Here is a 19486-nt window from a genome sequence, read left to right as displayed (position 1 = left end):
CCAGTTTTCGCGCAAAAAAAAAACACCCCCTTCCCCAGGTTCCCTCCGGCCCCTAAAAACTGCTAAAATTCATCGCGTTTGGGGTTTGTTTTTTTTTTTTTTGCTTCTTTTCTGCCAATCCCGCCCGTTTTCCCTCTTCCTATCCCAGCTTTTTTGGCCAGGAGCCGGAAAAGCCAGGAGCGCTCCGGCCGGCGGCGACCCCATCCGTTAAACCCCCCGAGAAAACGAGAAGAGCCAAGCGGACGCGGGGACGAGACACCCCACCCCCCCGTCGTCCCCCCCCCCCACCGTCCCCCTCCCCGCGAGCGCCCCGACCCCGACCCTTCCCAGGAGCCCGCTGTGAGAAAGCTTTTATTTTAAATAACCTCAAAAAAATAGAATTGCCAGGACCCGAAATGCTGCTGGGAGGGGAGGGGAGGGGGGTGTCTGCCCCGGGGGGGGGGGGGACACGGGGGGGGACACACACACGACGACGATGGGGGCTGACGCCCACCCCCAACCTGCCAGATTTTTTGGGTGCCGGGACCCCTCTGCCAGGCGGCTCCCACCCGGTTGCTTCGTGCTCCGGTTGTGACCGTCCCGGTGTCCCCCCCCGTCCCCTCCCCAGCCCCGGGGCAGGTGACACCCCCCTTTAGGATATTCCCCCCCCCCTCGCCTCCCTCCCCCCCCCCCCCCGAAAAAACGCCGGTGAGTAGCTGGGCAGCGGTAACGCCATCCCTTGCGTCTGCCACCAAGGACACGGTCCCTGCGCCACCGCCGGCACGCGGACGACGGGGACGATGGAAACGATGGGGACGACGAGTTTCCGTCCCCGGCCCCGAGATTCGTTTCCCCTTTTGGGATTAAAACGCGCTTCGAAGCCCGACCGTCCTCGGAAGCGCCCGCTTCCCGTTTTCTTCCTCCCCGAGCGCCCGACGAAGCGCTTTTTCGCCCTGGGAACCGACGACGAGCCGGTGACGAGCCCCCCGGCGCGCAACTGCCATCTCCGCGCCGCTGCCGGGACGCGGACGCCGGCGGGGAAAAACTCACCGGGAGTTGCCGCGGCGGAGGCCTACAGCCGTCGCCGCTTCCCCCCCCCCCCAGGCCCGACGCGGCCGCGTTACCTGGGGGGGTGGTCGCACGCGTTACTCGAGGACCCGAAAGCTGCGAGTCGGAAAAATTATCCACAGAGCAAGCAGAGAAGCACAAGCGACAGCCCCCCCGCCTCCCGCCCTCCCCCCCCCCCGCCTCCCCCCTCCCTCCCCAAACTTTCCCCCCCCTCCCCCTCCCCCTGCACGGCCCCTCCGGGACTCGGAGAAGCTTCTCCCGGGTTCCTTTTTTGGAAGCAGAGGTGAGCCGAGACGCTTCCAGGCCGTTTTCCCGGCTGTTTTCCGTTTTCCCGTCCGTGCGTCTTCACCCCGACTCTCCTCCGCTTCGCGCCCCCCGTCCCCCCCCCACCCCAACCACCATCCCGGGGGAAGCCGGACGCCGCGGCGTTGGCTGGGGGAGCATCGGCAAGGAAGGGCCCCGGCGTCTCTCCCCAGCTCTCCTGGTCTCAGCTCCCATCCCAAAGCCATCCTTGTGGAACGACGTCCAGGTCGGAAGAGAAGGACGGAGGGTTCTGGGAGAAGCTCTCGGCCCCCCCCGGCTGCCTCCGGGTCTGCGCGTGGAACCCGGGGGACGGGAGCAGGCAGCCCTGCCCGGGCTGCACGCCTGGGAGCGGTTTTGAAGCCAACGGATCCCGGATTGCCGAGCTCTTCCCGAGCTCTTCCCGCTCCCTACGGTCCGTGCGGCCGCCGCAGGAGCAAAGGCGGCGGATCCGGGATCCTCCTTCCGTTCGGTACGCTGACGAGACGGGAAAGCTGACGCAACGCGTCCGAGTCCACCCTCTCCTCCTGCTTCACCCCATCCGAAACCCGCCTGGGGCGTCCTCCGAGCCTCCTCTTCCCGAATCCGCCACCTTATTCCCGAGTCCCCACCACCTTTCCACCGTTCCCTCGGCGCCGGCCTCCTGCGGTCAGCGATGGGGCATCCCCCGGGCGCCGGCCGCCGCCTCCTTAGGTTTGGTGTCTCTCCGACGAGGAGCAGTCCCCTCGCCCGCGGGCAGGTTTTTCGGCCGGCGCCGTTACAAGCAGCTGGGGCAGGGCGAGGGTTTCTCTTCGCCGGGCGCTCTCTCGGGCACTCGCAGGACGCGTTTCTCCTCGAAGCTTCTGCCGCAGGCGCCGTACTTGCCCCAGAGCTCCCCGCGGCAGTCGGGGCTGGGGCTTCAGGAGGAGCTGGCGCTGGGCGACGCAGTCGGCGCAGCAGCACTGGGGGGGCAGGCTGGGAGGTTTGGGGCTCAAAACCTTCCCCTCCCTCGGTGCATTTACAAGGGCAGGGGCCCGCCGGTCCCTCCTGCGGGTGGTGGGAGCCGGCCACCAGGTGATGGTCTTCCTGCATGAGCTGCAGGAGGATGTCTGCCGCTCCGGAGGGGCTCTCCGGTCTGGTGGGGGGCTGCGCTGTCGGCCGAAGCTCCTCCCGAGCCAAGGATCCGTGAGCAGCTCCGCGGGAGCAGGGGGGGAGCAGCATGCCGGGGGCTTCCGAGGCCTTTCCCAAGGGAGCGCCGCTCCCTTCCGATTCTTCCTGGTGCGCCGGACAGGGTTCCCTCGCAGCAGGAGGAGGGGGATGGCGCCGGCGTGCGTCCGGCGGTGCCGGAGGAGGTGAGCCTTCTGGCTAAAACCCCTTCCCGCACTCGGCGCAGCGGAAGGGCCGCTCGCCGGTGTGGGTCCTCTGGTGAACGGCCAGATTCACCTTCTGCCGGGAACCGCTTGCCGCACTCGGCGCAGGCGTGCGGTCGCTCGCCGGCGTGGCCCTGCCGGTGAAGCTGCAAGCTCCCCGTGTTCCTCGAAGGTTTCCCCGCAGAGGGAGCAGGGGTAGGGGCTCCCCGGGTGGGTTTGGAGGCCGGGGGGCCTGGCCCGGCTCGCTCTGGGGTCGTTCGGCCGCGTGGACGCGCTGGTGTGACCCGCAGGGAGAGTTTGCTCTTGAAGCGTTTGGGACACTCCAGGCAGGTGAAGGGCTGCCTGCCGGTGTGGGTCTTCTGGTGGGGCGATGAGGTTGGGCTTCTGGGCGAAGCGTTTGCCGCACTGGGTGCAGGCGAAGGGGCGCTCGCCGGTGTGCGTGCGGTAGTGGGTGACCAGGTTGCCCTTCTGGTTGAAGCGCCGGCCGCAGACGCCGCAGGTGAAGGGGCCCGCTCGCCGGTGTGGATGCGTTGGTGGGTCACCAGGTTGGTTTTCAGGCTGAACCTCTTCCCGCAGACGTCGCAGCGGTAGGGCCCTCGGCCCCGGTGGTTTTGCCGGTGCTTGACCAACCGCTCGTACTGGGCGAAGCTCCTCCCGCACTCGGGGCACACCCAGGCCCTCCCTTCCGCCGCCTTCTCCTGGGGGGTTTTGGGGGACAGCTCGTCGCCGGGAGCTTTTCTCGTGCTCGGGGCACGGGTAGGACTTCTGCCCGACGTGGGTCTTCTGGTGGGCCACGAGGGAGAGCCAGAGGCCGAAGCTGTTGCCGCACTGGTTACAGATGAAGGGTTTCTCCGCTCCGGGGGCCGGGGGAGGGCGGGGGGGTGGCGTCCCCCAGGACGGGCTGCACCCCCAGGTGCCCCAGGAGGTGCGGGCCGTGGCTGAAGGCTGCCGCGCAACCCCCGGGAGCCTCGGCGGCGGGACCGTGCTGCGGCCGGAGGAGAGTCACCTTCTGGCAAAAGCCCTCCCCGCACTGGACGCAGGGGAAGGTTTTGCTCGCCCAGGGGGGGCTGTTGGTGCGGCAGGAGCGGCTCCTTGGGGGGAAAAGCTCTTCTCCGTACACGAGTACAGCTCTTGGCCCTCGGGGATCTTCTGAACGGGCAGCGGCGGCATGGGGCTGAAGGGGGCGTCTTGCTCGGGCCCCCCGGGTTGGAGCAGGGTGGGGGCAGCCCGTAGGGCAGGCCGGCGGCGGGGCTGCGGCCCGGGCAGCGGCGCTGGCGGGGGGCGTGAGTCTTCTGGTGGGCTTTGAGGGAGACTTTGTCCTTGAAGCACTTCTGGCACTGCCGCAGGGGTAGGGACGGAGGTCCGTGTGGGTGCTCTGGTGCGTCACCAGGTTGGTTTTCTGGGTGAAGCGTTTGCCGCACTGGGTGCAGGCGAAGGGACGCTCCCCCGTGTGCACCCGGTAGTGGGTCACCAGGTTGGTCTTCTGGTTGAAGCTGCGGGCCGCAGAGGAAGCAGGTGAAGGGCCGCTCCCCGGTGTGGATCCTGCGGTGGGTGATGAGGTTGGGCTTCTGCCTGAAGCTCTTCCCGCACTCGGGGCAGACGAAAGGGGTGTCCTCCTGGTAATTCCTCTGCTGGGATCGCAGCTATCGGCTTGCTGGAAGCCCCGTCCTCTTGCTCGCCCCCCGCCAGCCCCTTCTCGCCGGCGGCGTGGATGCGTTGGTGGGCCAGGAGGTTGGCCCTTCTGGCTGAAGCTCTTGCCGCACTGGGCGCAGGGGAAGGGGCGCTCCCCCGTGTGCACCCGGGCGGTGGGTCAGGAGGTTGGGCCGCTGGCTGAAGCTCTTCCCGCAATCCCCCGCACCTGTAGGGGTTTCTCTCCGGTGTGGATCCTCTCGTGAGTGATGAGGCTTTGCTTCTGGCGGAAACCTTTGCCGCACTGGGCGCAGCGGAAAGGGCCGGCGCCGAGCTGCGGCACCCAACAGGCCACTCGGGTGGAGAGCGGGCTGAGGCCGGCGGCGGCGGCGGCGGTGGCGGCGGCGTCCCTCTCCATGCCCGCCCCGCTCGGGAGCACGCTGCCCGCCATGGAACCAGCGGCTGGAACTGCCGGCCGGCTGCGGGATTAGAGCTCCAGGGAGCCGGCAGCTCCCCCGGGTTTCTCCTCAGGCTGCTCGACTTTATTCACTCGGCCGGGCTCAACTAGATTTCGAAAAGATTCAAGACGTTAATGGCAAGAGTCTTTCGCAGAATCAGAGAATATCTCGAGTTGGAAGGGACCCAGAGGGATCGTGGAGTCCAACTCCCCGCTCCTCGCGGGGCTACTTAAAACTAAATCATTGCAGCTCATCACACCCTCAGGGATGAGAACCCTTCCCAGAGCCCGCTCCACCCCTGACTTGCTGACAGCAGCGCTGGCGGCAGCAGTAGTGGCAAAAACGGGCCCCAAGTGGCTGCGAACTGGCCCCAAATGGCTGCGAACTGGCCTAAAATGGCCATAGACTGGCCCCAAATGGCTGCAAACTGGCCTAAAATGGTCATAGACCGGCACCAAATGGCTGCAAACTGGCCTAAAATGGCCACAGACTGGCCCCAAATGGCTGCAAACTGGCCTAAAATGGTCATAGACTGGCCCCAAATGGCTGCAAACTGGCCTAAAATGGCCATAGACTGGCCCAAATGGCTGCAAACTGGCCTAAAATGGCCATAGACTGGCCCCAGATGGCTGCAAACTGGCCTAAAATGGCCATAGACTGGCCCCAAATGGCTGCGAACTGGCCTAAAATGGTCATAGACTGGTCCCAAATGGCTGCAAACTGGCCTAAAATGGTCATAGACCGGCCCCAGATGGCTGCAAACTGGCCTAAAATGGTCATAGACTGGCCCCAAATGGCTGCAAACTGGCCTAAAATGGTCATAGACCAGCCCAAAACGGCCTCTACCCACAAGAGGAAGATTCCCCACCAGGCCGGCTTGCCACAGCCTCCGCCGGGACGCAGGGAGCACCTACCCGCGCAGGGGCTGACGAGGATCTTGCTCTCCTCCTGCATCTGCTGGCCTTCGGGGTACGGCTCCTCCGACTGTTTAATCCCGAACAAACCACCGGGCTTGAAAAATCTGTAGCCTGGCGGAAGGGAGAAGAGCCGCCGGTCACCGTTAACCGTCACACCGGGAAACACGCGTTCGGCACAGGCCTCGTTAGGCTGGAGCCGCCCGGGCGAATTCACAAATAAGCTAAAATGAAGGAAGCCCGGGGGCATCGCTTTCATCTATTTTAAGCTTCTGCTGCCTGAAGTGTAATTAAAGATAAAAGGAAATACCAGCACCGGGCTCCCTCCTCCTGGCAAGGCGAAAGGTGGGGAAGAAGCGCCGTTCCTTGGAAAAACGCCTCTTTCCGTGGTCTTTCGCACGCTCGCCCCCCGGTATCCTCAGATCCCGCGTGAGGCTTTTATCACGGGATATCAAAGGCTACCGCAAAAATGCCGTTAATTCCAACCTCCCAAGCAGAAGAGAAGCCTCCATCTTTAGCAGAGGGGCTGAAGGACCTTCTCCAGGCTGGGGATTCTGCATTTGCATACATTTACATACGCTATTTGTGTCACCCCCTGCACCGGTCAAGAGGAGACCGTCGCCGGCAGTCAGTCGGACTCGGTGTTAGGGCAGGACGGGCTGGACCCCGGAGAACACCGCAAACGCGTCCCCGAACCCCTCTCCCGCGTCGGCGAATCCCGCCCGGCGCGGTGCCGTCCCCGACACTCACCTGTGCAGGGGGTCGGACGGGATCTCGGCACCCACAGCATCCAGCTCGGGTCCGGCTCTCGGCACCTCGCTCAGCCTGGGGTAAGGGAGCAGGTTCAGGGCGTGGGCGGGCTGGGTCGGGAGAGAGGAGAAGCGTTGTCAGCACGTCGCCACGGCTTTTTTTTTTTGGGGGGGGGAAGGATTCGTTTCTACGGGTTTTTTTTCAGCGGCGGCAGCGACGGTCCCCCCTGTCCTGGGCACTGGTGAGGCCCCACCTCGAGGGCCGCGTCCAGTTTTGGGCCCCTCACGCCAAGAAAAGACACGGAGGGGCTGGAGCGAGTCCGGAGAAGGGCACCGGAGCTGGTGAGGGGTCTGGAGCAGGAGTCTTGTGAGGAGTGGCTGAGGGAGCTGGGGGTGTTCAGCCTGGAGAAAAGGGGGCTGAGGGGAGACCTCCTCGCTCTCCACAGCTCCCTGAAAGGAGGGGGTAGCCGGGGGGGGTCGGGCTCTTCTCCCAAGGAACAGGCCATGGGACAAGAGGAAACAGCCTCAAGTTGCGCCAGGGGAGGTTTAGGATGGATATTAGGACAAATTTCTTCCCGGAAAGGGTTGTGGAGCGTTGGAAGAGGCTGCCCAGGGCAGCGGGGGGAGTCGCCATCCCTGGGGGGATTTAAAAGCCGGTGCCGAGGGACGCGGGGTAGCGGTGGGCTCGGCAGCGCCGGGCTAACGGTTGGACTCCACCATCTTTTTTTTTTCCCAACCTCGCTGATTCTGTGATCCGACGGACGGGGCGGTGGGCTTTCGGATGAACGCCCAACGCCCACGGGCCGCCACCAGCGAGACCTGCCCCACGGCGAAGGGGGCGTACGCCTCGCCGGGGGTGACACTTTACACACCCGCGCCCTCCGCAAACCCTCGAGGGGGGTCCTGGCTCTGCGGGATCACCGCCGAGGCATTCCCCCTCGGGCTCCGCATCCGCAACAGCGCAGCCGGCAGAAATCCCAGGCCCTTTTCCCCGCGGAGGGCTGGGAAAAGCTGTCCGGGCACCGGAGGAGGTGGATGGAAGGGCTGGTTCTGCCCAAACGCTGGGCACTGCTGCCCCCGAGCCCCTGGATGCGGCGGGGTCGAAATCCCGAAGGCAGCTTCAATCCTTCGGGAAAGGAGCAGGAGCAGGGGGTGCAGGCGGGAAGAGACGCAGGAGGGCAGGACAGGGGCTGGGGGTGACACCTCCCGCTTTGCCACCGGCTTGTTTCGGCGCAGGAAAGCTGCTTCTCCTCCGCGCCTCAGTTTCCCCCGTGAGCGTGAGCATCGCCTGACAGCGAGCCTCCAGCAGAGCTCACAACGGGCAGAAGCAAAACGCTCACCACCCCCTCCAAAGAGATCGCTCGGTTCCCAAGCGGATCCCCTCGCCTGGGTGCGATCTCCCAGCCCCGCTCCCCAACCCAGCCGGGATCCGGGACTGAAGGAGGAAATCTCCCGAAGGAGCCAAAGCAGCTTTTCCCGGGAAGCTCGACACCCAATCTGCCCCAGGATTCCTCTCTTCTTCCTTCAAAACCCCTCCGTAGCTTGGCAGGAGCGCGAGGAGAGCAGATGGCAGGAGACAGGGAGCCCAGCCCGCGCTGCCGTAACTTTAAGAAGCGCCAATTTAAAAGAAAAAGTCTCGCAGGGGGGGCTCGGGGCGGCTCCTCGGGGCCTCGGTATTTCCAAACGAGGAGGAGAAAAGCACCAGAAAAGCTCCCAGGCCCTGGGAAAACCCCAACGCCCCCCCTTCAAAATGTCAGAGGACGAAAAGAGGGGGTTCCCTCCCGCCTGGCGCGGAGGGACGCGGGCAGAGCTGGCCCCGCTCCGGCCTTTCCCTGGGGATGGAGAAGCTGCTGCCCCCCACCCCCCCCCCCACCAACACCTCCCCAAATCCGCGCGTACCTGGGGCGCTCCCCTGCAGACATGGCTCCCCTCGGGGCCGCCCGGCGAGGGGACGAGGACATCAGCTCCGGGGGAGAGAGCGGGGCGGTGGCTGTCCTTCCCCTCCGCCTTCCGCCACCTTCTCCGATCTTCCCCCCCTCGACTTCCTCCAAATGGCTGCTGCGGGTCCCTGGGAGGGCGAGAGAGAGGAGCCGGTGAGCGGGGAGAGAGCGGCGGGGGCACGCTGGGGAGGAGCTGGGCCGCCTCGCCAGAGGCTCCGCTGCCTTCTGTATCCCTCTTCCTCCTCCTCCTCCTCCTCCCAGTTATTTTAGGGGAGAGGAAGGCGCTGACCCCGGGGTCTGGCCCGGATTCATTCTGTTTACGGTAAAAGCTTCCCCGCAGGCAGCGCAGGCAGCGCAGGCAGCGCTACTGGGATTTGTAGTCCAACACCAAGAGGCCCGTCGCCGCACGCCAAGCGTTGCCGGCGGCCTCGAGGACGGGGAACGGGCAGCTCCCGGCAGCCGAGAGCCAGCCTGGCGAAAGCAAAGGCACAGCCCGGCCCGCTCCCGTGTCGCGGGGAAGTCCCCCGGTGTCCCCCGCGGCGTCCCTGCCCCAGGGAAGAGGGTCGGAACGGGATGATCTTTCAAGGTCTCTTCCAACCCAAACCAGTCTGTGATTCTACGAAGCGAGGGTCGCCCCGACCAAAATCCCCCAAAACCCCGTCAGAGATCCACCAGGAAAACGCCTCCTGCCCAGTTTGGGTGGGAAAGGAAAACCTCGCCCGCCTTCTCCGCGGGCGCCCCGGTCCGTCCCCTCCTCTCCGAGCACCCCACGCGGGGCACGGTGCCTCGAGGAGGGGGTTAAGGGGGCAAAAACGGCCGCGCCGAGCCCCACATCCCCCCTTTCAAAGCCCCGGCGGCGCTCGGGACGCTTTCACGAAGGCTCGGCTTTAATCAGAGCTAAAGTTTTGGAAACCGGCTGGCGAGAGGAGCTGGCATCCCAACCCGCCGTGGGGGTGTGCTGCATTCCGGGACTCAGGATCCTCCGGTGCGGACACCCATCAGGGCACACGTCCCGTGGGATCACGGGAGGCGCCTCTCCACCACGCCAAGCCTCGTTAGCTCCTGATCGTTAAGTCCCACCGGGCGCTGACGATCCTGTGGCCGGCTCAGCCCTACTTAACTGGGCCGCGTCGCTCCCCGGGGCCGGTTACGCAGCCGGTGCTGCCGTGGTCAGGCAGGGGTAGAGATGCAGGCAGGGGTGCAGGCAGGGGCAGCGGTGCAGGCAGGGGCAGGGGTGCAGGCAGGGGTGCAGGCAGGGGTGCAGGCAGGGGTAGCGGTGCGGGCAGGGGTGCAGGCAGGGGTAAGCGGTGCGGGCAGGGGTGCTGGCAGGGGCAGGGTGTGCAGGCAGGGGTGCAGGCAGGGGCAGCGGTGCAGGCAGGGGCAGGGGTGCTGGCAGGGGCAGGGGTGCAGGCAGGGATGAAGGCAGGGGTGCAGGCAGGGGCAGGGGTGCAGGCAGGGGTGCAGGCAGGGTGCAGGCAGGGGCAGGGGTACAGGCAGGGGTGAAGGCAGGGATGAAGGCAGGGTGCAGGCAGGGGCAGGGGTGCAGGCAGGGGTGAAGGCAGGGTGCAGGCAGGGGGCTGGGGTGCAGGCAGGGGCAGGGGTGCAGGCAGGGGTGAAGGCAGGGTGCAGGCAGGGGTGAAGGCAGGGGTGTGGGTAGGGGTAGCGGTGCAGGCAGGGGTGCGGGCAGGGGTTGGGGTGCAGGCAGGGGTGCGGGCAGGGGTGCGGGCAGGGGTGCGGGCAGGGGTTGGGGTGCAGGCAGGGGTGCAGGCAGGGGTAGCAGTGCAGGCAGGGGTGCAGGCAGGGGTTGGGGTGCAGGCAGGGGTGCAGGCAGGGGTAGCGGTGCGGGCAGGGGTGCGGGCAGGGGGGTGGCTGGGGGTACAGGCAGCGGTGTGGGTGCGGGCAGGGCCTCGAGGCCTACTAGGCCTCACCGGAGCCCCACAGGCCCGGCCCCTCACCGTAACCCCGCCACCAGGCCCCGAGGCCTCCCGCCCCCCCCCCCCCCCCCCCGCGGAGAAACTCACGGGTGGACGATGTCCCGCCACGCGATGACGTCGTGGCGGCGATGACGTCAACCCGGCGGCGGCGGGAGGAGGGGGGGGAGGAGGAGGAGGAGGAGGAGGAGGAGAGGTGGCGGCGGAGAGGCTCCGCCCACCGCTTTCCCGGAGCACTTCCGGGTCAGCCGCGGGTTGGGAGGGGGAGCGGCGGCGGCAGCGCCCCCTGCCGGCACCATCGAGCCGCTCGGCCAGAGCGCCCCCCGGCGCCACCATAGAGTGGCCGTTCCCCCCCGCTACCCCCGCGGTGGGCCAGAGTGTCCCCCCGTCCCCCCACCCACCTCCCCGCCGCCATTTCCCCCCGCCGCCATTTTCCCGGTACCGGCCCTAACGGGGAAGGGGACGGACACGACACGCACACACACACACAGGGACACGGCGGGGGGGGGAAGGGACACCGCGGGGGGGGGGATGGGGACACCGTGGCCCGTTGGACTTTGTTTTGGGGACTTTAGTCCTTCCGCCACCCCCCTCCCCCGCCTCCCGCTCCCGGGGAGGGGGGGGGGGGGGGAGGAGGCCTGGCCGCCCCCGGGGGCGGAAAAAGAGGGCAGTTCCCAGGAAATCGGTTAATGACCGAGCGCAGCCCCGATCCGTGAGGCTCGCCGGGGTCAGGCAGCCCTTTTTTCCCCCCCCCCTTCCCCCAACCCCGGCCCGGCCGCAGGGATGAGGTTCCCGCTAGCCCTCTGCCTGGGCCTGGTGGCCATGGTGGCCGCCGGCCCCTCGCCGCTGCAGCGGCGGGTGGTGCGGGGAGGTGCTGGAGGCCTTCCATGGCCGCAGCAGCGTCCAGGCCCTCTTCAGGGAGCGGGCGGTGGAGGGGGTTGTGGAGAGGGTGCGTGAGCCGGGGGGGGGTGGGGGTGTGTGTGGGGGGGGGGGGTTGGATGGCGGCCGAAGGCCTGGGCCGGGACCTGGGGGGGTCGGGGTGTCACGGAGGGGAGGGGGCGGTGGGTGCTGGGGTGTCACGGAGCGGGGAGTTGGGTGCTGGGGTGTCATGGAGGAGGGGGGCAGTGCCAGGGTGTCATGGGGGGGGGGGTGGGCGTTGGGGTGTCATGGAGGGGGTGACGGTGGGTGCTGGGGTGTCCCGGAGGGGGAACTGGGTGCTGGGGTGTCACAGAGAAGATGTTGGTGGGTGTCAGGGTGTCCCGGAGGGAGGGGATGGGTGCTGGGGTGTCATGGAGGGGTGACGGTGGGTGCTGGGATGTCATGGGGGGGGGTGCTGGGGTGGCCCACAGGGAGGTGACGTGGGTGCTGGGGTGTCACAGAGAAGGTGTTGGTGGGTGTCAGGGTGTCACGGAGGGAGGGGGTGGGTGCTGGGGTGGCCCAGAGGGAGGGGATGGTGGATGCCTGGGTGTCATGGAGGGGGGGTGGGTGCTGGGGTGTCACAGAAGAGGTGTTGGTGGGTGCCAGGAGGTGCCCTGTCACAGAGTGTGGGGGGGTCTGGGTGCTGGGGTGTCCCAGAAGGAGGGGACGGTGGGTGCTGCGGTTTCATGGAGGGGGTGGTGGTGGGTGCCGGGGTGTCACGAGAGGAGGGGATCGGTGGCGGGGTGTCACGGAGGGAGGGGGACGGTGGGTGCTGGGGTGTCATGGAGGAGGGGACAGCGGGGTGCCGGGGGTGTCATGGAGGAGGCGCAGGGTGCCGGGGGTGTCGCAGAGGAGGGGACAGCGGGTGCCGGGGCATCATGGAGGGAGGGGTGGTGGCTGCTGGGGTGTCCCAGAGCCGGGAGGTGGCTGGGTGTGGGGACAGACCCATTGGCAGGGACAGAGCAGGCCGGTCACTGGGGACAGGGAGGGCAGGGGCTGGCGGGGGCTCAGCTACTCATTAACCCGCGGTGGCCACGGGGCCAGCGGCTGCTGGTGCCCGGCCATCGCGGCGCAGCCGGGAGCACCGACGGCTGGGATGCTCCCGTTCCTCGGGAGGGGCTGGGGATTCCAGGGACCCTCCGGTTCGGGCCGCCGGCCCGTGTTGGGAGCCGCCGGCGGCTGACGGCCTGTCCCCCTTGTCCCCCCAGGAAGATCCCTCGGGGACGTTTGTCCAGCTGCGGCTCAGCCTGGTGCAGACGGCCTGCGGCAAGCGGGCACCGCGGCCCCAGAACTGCCGCACCCTGGAGAACCGGGTGAGTCGGGGACGCCGGACGCCGCCGCCCCTTCCCTGGGGGTCACATCCCGTGGGGGACAGCGCACCTCTGCCTCCCCCGGACACCCCCCGTCCCCCCCGCCCTCCATCCCCTCCGCCGTGCTGCCGCCTGTGCCGGGGGAGGTGACGATGGTTCCTGGCAGCGGCGGTGTGGCGTGGATGTCCCCAGGCCCGGCAGGGCAGGGGGCTGGCCGGGAGCCGGCGGGTGTCCCCCGGGGGAGCGGGTGGTGACAGGCCCTGCTGTGTCCCCAGAGGAAGCCTGTCTGCGTGGCTTGCTACAAGTTTGACCACGGCGATGTCCCCAAGGTGCTGGACAAGTACCACAACTGCGGCCCCAGCCATCACATGGCGGGTGAAGGTGAGTTTGTCCCCTGGGCTACCGGCGCGGGTCCCCGCTGGCTCGGGATGCCCTGGTGGGGTGCCAGCCCCTGCCGTGACCCTTGCGGTGCCGTGGTGGGTGCCAGCCCCCACCGGGCCCCTTGTGGGTGCCAAGATGGGTCCCCACCAACTGCCAGGACGCTCCTGGTGCCATGGTGGGTGCCAGTCCCTGCCAGGACCCTCGCGGTGCTGTGATGGGTCCCCACCAGCTGCCAGGACCCTTGTGGTGCCGTGGTGGGTGTGAGTCCCCGCTGGGCCCCTCGCGGGTGCCGTGGTGGGGTCCCCACCAACTGCCAGGACCCCTCCTGGTGCCGTGGTGGGTGCCAGCCCCTACGGTGACCCTCGCGGTGCCGTGATGGGTCCCCACCAACTGCCAGGACCCTCCTGGTGCCGTGGTGGGTGCCAGCCCCCACTGGGACCCCTTGTGGTGCCGTGGTGGGGTGCCAGCCCCCTCCCGTGACCCTTGCGGTGCTCTGGTGGGGTGCCAGCTGCCACCGGGCCCCTTGTGGTGCCATGATGGGTCCCCCCCCAACTGCCAGGACCCTCACGGTGCCATGGTGGGGTGCCAGCCCCCGCCCGGGACTCTTGTGGGTGCCAAGATGGGTCCCCACCAGCTGCCAGGACCCTCCTGGTGCCGTGGTGGGGTCCCAGCTCCCACTGGGACCCTTGTGGTGCCGTGGTGGGTGCCAGCCCCCCACCGGGCCCCTCGCGGTGCTGTGATGGGGTCCCCACCAGCTGCCAGGACCCTCCTGGTGCCGTGGGGGGGTGCCAGCCCCTGCCGGGACCCCTCCTGGTGCCATGGTGGGGTGCCAGTCCCCACTGGGACCTTCACGGTGCTGTGGTGGGTCCCCACTGGCTTCCAGGGCCCTCGTGGTGGTGTGGTGGGTGCCAGCCCCCGCCGGGACCCTCCTGGTGCTATCGTGGGTGCCAGTCCCTGCCAGGACCCTCGCGGTGCCGTGGTGGGTGCCAGCCCCCCCCCTCCTCTGCCCCGCAGGAGATCAAGCAGCGCGACGAGGCGGAGTGCCGGGCGGTGGAAGAGGCCGGCAAGGCGACGGACGCGCTCTACCTCCCCGGCATGTACGCCTTCTCCATGGGGCTGCCAGCTTAGGTGGCCGGACGTCCCCACGTCCCCACACGGTAGGTGCTGGCGACCGGGGGGGCTGGGGTGGGGGACACGCAGCCCCGCCGGGGTCCCCCCCCGCACTGTGCTGGGGGCTGTCCTTGGCTGGGAGAACACCCCCCCACGCCACACCAAGGACATCTCCAGCCAGGTCTGCCGCCTCCGGGGGCGCGCTGGCCCTGGGGAGCGCTGGCCCTGGGGACAGGGACAAAGTCACGGGGGGTGTGTGTGTGCGTGTAGGGGGGGGTTCCTCCTGCCACCAGCCCCTCCCTGTGTCCCCTCTCCAGGCCCACCGCCAGCCCCGAGGAGACGGAACGCTGCCACAGGGGACTGGCCCGTCCTCCCCCCGCCCTGCGCCTGCCACCCCCCCCAGCACCGCGTCACCGACGGAGGGTCCTGGATGTGTGCGTGTGTGTCCCCCCCCCCCCGCCGCCCCCCAGCTCACCAGTAAACCCCAGCTCTGGCTCCTGCTATCTCCGCTGTTATTCCCACCGGGGATCGTGGGAGGGGGCTCAGCCCCACGTCCCGCCTGTTGCGGGGGCTCCGCGCCAGCTCCGCCCACCGGGTGCGTCACCCCCCTTGTCCCTTGTCCCAGGAGGAGGGACGGGGACGCGGTGGGTCCAGGCAGAGCAATGGGTAGAGGCGAGTCCCGGCCCCGGGCCCAGGACGATGCGGTAGAGAGAGGGATTTTTGAGGACGGCACGCCTTTTACTGCACAACCTCGCCACGTCCCCCGGTCCCCCACGATGTCACCTGTCCCCACCCGCGGGCCTCCACAGCCCCACAAGTCTCCCCTCCGGGCTGGAGAACTCGGGGATGGCTCCAAATTCCCTAAGGACATCTCTGCTCCTGCCCCGGTTCCCCATCCCAGAGCCCCCGGGGTTGATGGCGTGTCCCCGGCTATGTCTGTTGCTGCTCCGGATTCCTCGCGGCTCCTCCGGCGTCCTCTTCGGTGACGGCGGTTCCAGGGTGGTGGGTGGCATGGGGACCGGGGCCGGGGTCTCGTGGCTCAGAAGACGAAGGAATTGGGGGTCGGGGCGGCTGCTGAGCGCCCGTTCCGCCTGGGCGATGGTGTCGTCGGCGCGCCGGCTCAGCTCCCGGCATTCCTGCAGCACTTCCCCGAACTGCTTGTAGGCTTCTTCCATGATGGAGCTACGCCGGGGCGGCCGCGGTTCCCAAAAACCCGCTTCCACCCAAGGCTGAGCCGCTCGAGGCGCTTCCGGACCGGCGCCGGCGTTGCCGCCGCTGCCGCCGCGTCCCAGCGAGCTGTCGAGATCCCGGCAAAGCTGGTAAAACTCGCTCCCGCGACCCGACAAACCGCTCGCCGTCGATGGCTTTGAGGCCGGGGAACATGTCGGCCAAAGCGGCGCGATACGCCGGGGGTGCGGTGACGCAGAGGGGGTTGGCCAAACGGGCGAGGGGGATCGCGTAGGCGCAGGCTCTCCAGGCGCCGCAGCCCCGTCAGGCACCGCAGCTGCTGGAGGCTGCTCACCCGGTTGCCGGCTACGTTGAGGCTTTGGAGATTTTGGCAAGAACCCAGGGGTTCCAGGCTGGCCACGCGATTCCGGGCCAGGTTGAGGACGGTGAGGGATTTGAGGGAAGCCAATGGACCCAAACTGGGCGATGGCGTTGCCGGAAAGGTCCAGCCATTCCAGGTTGGCGCAGTCGCCCAGGCAGCCCAGGTGGGGCGATGCCGCGGCCCCGCAGCCGCAGCAGCAGGATGGACTCCAGGGCGAACTCCCCCGTGCTGGCCTTCAGCAGCTGGGGGGGTGATGCGCACCCCCTCCTCCTCCTCCTCCTCCTCCTCCTCCTCCTCCTCCTCCTCCTCCTCCTCCTCCTCCTCCTCCTCTCCCGTCTCTCGCGCCCCTCCATCCTGGATGGGGGGGTGGGACACGGATCCGCTCGGGTCCCGCAGCTGCGGGGGGACAGAGAGTGAGGGGACCCCGGCACGGCTCAGGCACGGCTTGGCTGTGGGGGGGCCCTGGGGTGCGGGGACACGTGTGGGGCACATCCGTGGGGTGTCCTGCGGGTGCAGGGACATGTGTGGGGCACACCTGTGGGGGCCTTAGGGTGTGGGGACATGTGTGGGGCACAGCCGTGGGGGGTCTTGGGGTGCGGGGACACGTGTGGGGCACAGCCGTGGGGGGCCTTGGGGTGCGGGGACACGTGTGGGGCACATCCGGGTGGGGTGGTGTCCTGCGGGTGCAGGGACATGTGTGGGGCACACCTGTGGGGGCCTTAGGGTGCAGGGACACGTGTGGGGCACACCTGTGGGGGGCCTTAGGGTGTGGGGACATGTGTGGGGCACAGCCGTGGGGGGCCTTGGGGTGCGGGGACACGTGTGGGGCACAGCCGTGGGGGGTCTTGGGGTGCAGGGACACGTGTGGGGCACACCTGTGGGGGGCCTTAGGGTGTGGGGACACATGTGGGGCACAGCCGTGGGGGGTCTTGGGGTGCGGGGACACGTGTGGGGGCACAGCCGTGGGGGGCCTTGGGGTGCGGGGACACGTGTGGGGCACACCTGTGGGGGGCCTTAGGGTGCAGGGACACATGTGGGGCACAGCCGTGGGGGGGTCTTGGGGTGCGGGGACACGTGTGGGGCACAGCCATGGAGGGGCTTGGTGTGCGGGGACACGTGTGGGGCACACCTGTGGGGGGGCCTTAGGGTGTGGGGGACACGTGTGGGGGCACAGCCGGTGGGGGGGGCTTGGGGGTGTGGGGCTCAGCCGCGGGGTGCCTTGGGGTGCCCTGGGGTGTGGGGCACATCCGTGGGGTGTCCTGCGGGTGCAGGGACATGTGTGGGACACATCTGTGGGGGGCCTTAGAGTGTGGGGACATGTGGGGCACAGCTGTGGGGAGCCTCGGGGGTGCAGGGACACACACGGGGCACGGCCATGGGGGGGGCTTGGGGTGTGTGGGGACACGTGTGGGGCACAGCCATGGGGGGCCTTGGGGTGCCCTGGGGTGTGGGGCACATCTGTGGCGTGTCCTGGGGGTGCAGGGACATGTGTGGGGCACATCTGTGGGGGGCGTTAGTGTGTGGGGCACAGCCATGGGGGGCCCCGGGGTGTGGGGGACATGCGTGGGGGCTCACCCATGGGGGGGGGCCCTGGGGTGTGGGGCGCATCCGTGGGGGACACATGGGGTCCAGAGACTGTGGGTCACCCTGGGGGGGGGGGGGGGACGGGACGGACATGTGTGGGGCACACCTGTGGGGTGCCCTGGGGTGGGGGGTGGGGGGGCACGCGTGGGGCTCAGCCGGGGTGGGGGGGGGGGGGGGGTGCGTCGGGGTGTGGGGGCACACCGGGGGGGGGCACAGGGACAGGCATGGGGGCAGGCGGTGGGGCGTCTTGGGGGGTGCGGGGACACGCGTGGGGCCCGTGGGGAGCCCCCCATCTCCCCCCCCCCCCCCCCGCCCGCACTCACCGCACGGCGGCTCCCGGCGGCCCCCCGCGGCCCCCGCCCACCGTTGCCATGGAGACGGGCGAGCGCCCCGCCCCCGACCGGGAATAACGGGAGCGGGAGCGGGAATGGGGGCGGGAATGGGGGCGGGCACCCTACCGGGGACAGCGGGACACGGCGGGGGGCACCGCGCCCCCCACCCCCCGCCAGGCCCCGGCATCGCCGTTCACACACCCCCCCCCCCCCCGGGTCCGGGTGGAAGGGACGGAGGGAGGGATGGAGGGATGGAGACGGAGGGAGGGATGGATGAAGGGATGGAGGGATGGATGAAGGGATGGAGGGATGGATGAAGGGATGAATGGATAGAGATGGGTGGATGGAGACGGATGATGAAGGGATGGATGGACGGATGGATGGAGGGATGGATGAAGGGATGGATGGATGGAGGGATGGATGGATGAAGGGATGAAGGGATGGATGGATGGATAGAGATGGGTGGATGGAGATGGATGATGATGAAGGGATGGATGGATGGAGATGGGTGGATGGATGGATGGATGGATGGATGGATGGAGGGATGAATGGATGGATGGGTGGATGGATGAAGGGATGGAGGGATGGATGAAGGGATGAATGGATAGAGATGGGTGGATGGAGATGGATGATGAAGGGATGGATGGATGGAGATGGGTGGATGGAGGGATGGATGGAGATGGGTGGATGAAGGGATGAAGGGATGGATGGATGGGGATGGGTGGATGAAGGGATGGATGGATGAAGGGAGGGGTGGATGGAGGGATGGATGAAGGGATGGATGGATGGAGGGATGGAGATGGATGGATGGATGGAGGGATGGATGGAGGGATGGAGGGATGGAGATGGATGGATGGAGGGATGGATGAAGGGATGGAGGGATGGATGGATGGAGGGATGGATGGGTGGAGAAGGATGGATGGAGGGATGGAGGGATGGATGGATGGGTGGATGAGTGAAGGGATGGAGGGGGATGGGTGGCTGGAGGGATGGCTGGAGGGATGGCTGGATGGAGATGGGTGGACGGAGGGATGGATGGAGATAGATGGAGGTATGGAAGGATGGATGGAAGGACAGATGGAGGGATGGAGGGATGGAAGGACAGATGGATGGATGGAGGGATGGATGGAGGGATGGCAAGCCGGACTGGTGGATGGGATAGGGGCCAGAGGGACACAGTGACGGCCAGCCAGCTAGCAGGACAAATGGCTGGGGCAGCCGGGCAGATGGCCGGTGGGACGGTGGTGTGCTCCAGGCCCCACACCTCTCACCGGCGCCGTGCCACGCTGGGGACCGGGCGTCGGGCAGGGACCTCGGCCCCTGCTGCTGGCAACGGCGGTGGGGGCAGGGCCGAGGTGGCACCGGGGGCCTCTGCCATGGCAACATCCCCAGGCCATGGCCAAGCCTGCACCCGTGGTGACCGCGCTGTTCCCCAAGATGCCCCCACGCCATGGCCACGCCCCCACCCGTGGTGACCACTAACCCCAAGATGTCCCCATGGCCATGCCCGCACCCCGCGGTGACCGCTGTCCCCAAGAATGTCCCCACGCCATGGCCATGCCTGTACCCCTGGTGACCACTGTCCCCAAGACGCCCCATGGACATGCCCGCACCTGTGGTGGCTGGTGTCCCCAAGATGTCCCCACGCCATGGCCATGCCCGCACCCGCGGTGACCGCTGTCCCCAAGATGTTCCCATGACATGGCCAAGCCTGTACCCATGGTGACCACTGGTCCCCAAGACGCCCCATGGACGTGCCCGCACCTGTAGTGACTGGTGTCCCCAAGATGTCCCCCACGCCATGGCCATGCCTGCACCCACTGCGACTGGTGTCCCCAAGATGTCCCCACGCCATGGCCATGCCTGCACCCGCTGCGACTGGGTGTCCCCAAGATGTCCCCATGCCATGGCCATGCCTGCACCCGCTGCGACTGGTGTCCCCAAGATGTCCCCATGCCATGGCCATGCCTGCACCCACTGCGACT

At 68.0% G+C, this 19486-nt stretch overlaps 3 protein-coding genes across 3 annotated transcripts; 1 reads left to right on the top strand and 2 right to left on the bottom strand.

Annotated features, from left to right (window-relative positions):
* Window positions 1–2627: 2627 nt before the first annotated feature.
* On the bottom strand, window positions 2628–4776 carry REPIN1 (replication initiator 1). Its single transcript, XM_054187817.1, is given in 6 exon segments — window positions 2628–3203; window positions 3206–3430; window positions 3432–3697; window positions 4026–4189; window positions 4397–4458; window positions 4555–4776. Coding segments are annotated over 6 exon segments (1377 nt in total). The 3' UTR covers window positions 2628–2765.
* A 6275-nt stretch (window positions 4777–11051) lies between these two features.
* On the top strand, window positions 11052–14543 carry RARRES2 (retinoic acid receptor responder 2). Its single transcript, XM_054187820.1, is given in 6 exon segments — window positions 11052–11184; window positions 11186–11266; window positions 12444–12548; window positions 12821–12934; window positions 13941–14083; window positions 14354–14543. Coding segments are annotated over 5 exon segments (498 nt in total). The 5' UTR covers window positions 11052–11100; the 3' UTR covers window positions 14055–14083; window positions 14354–14543.
* Window positions 14544–14779: 236 nt separating this feature from the next.
* On the bottom strand, window positions 14780–15894 carry LRRC61 (leucine rich repeat containing 61; the record flags this gene model as incomplete). The annotated part of the gene is given in 6 exon segments (XM_054187819.1): window positions 14780–15382; window positions 15384–15488; window positions 15490–15684; window positions 15686–15751; window positions 15753–15833; window positions 15835–15894. Coding segments are annotated over 6 exon segments (1074 nt in total), but the record flags the coding sequence as incomplete, so codon positions are not given.
* Window positions 15895–19486: the final 3592 nt, after the last annotated feature.

Source organism: Rissa tridactyla, unplaced genomic scaffold (assembly GCF_028500815.1).
Source record: "Rissa tridactyla isolate bRisTri1 unplaced genomic scaffold, bRisTri1.patW.cur.20221130 scaffold_769, whole genome shotgun sequence".
Classification (NCBI taxonomy): Eukaryota; Metazoa; Chordata; class Aves; order Charadriiformes; family Laridae; genus Rissa; species Rissa tridactyla.
This window is presented reverse-complemented; position numbering and strand designations above follow the sequence as displayed.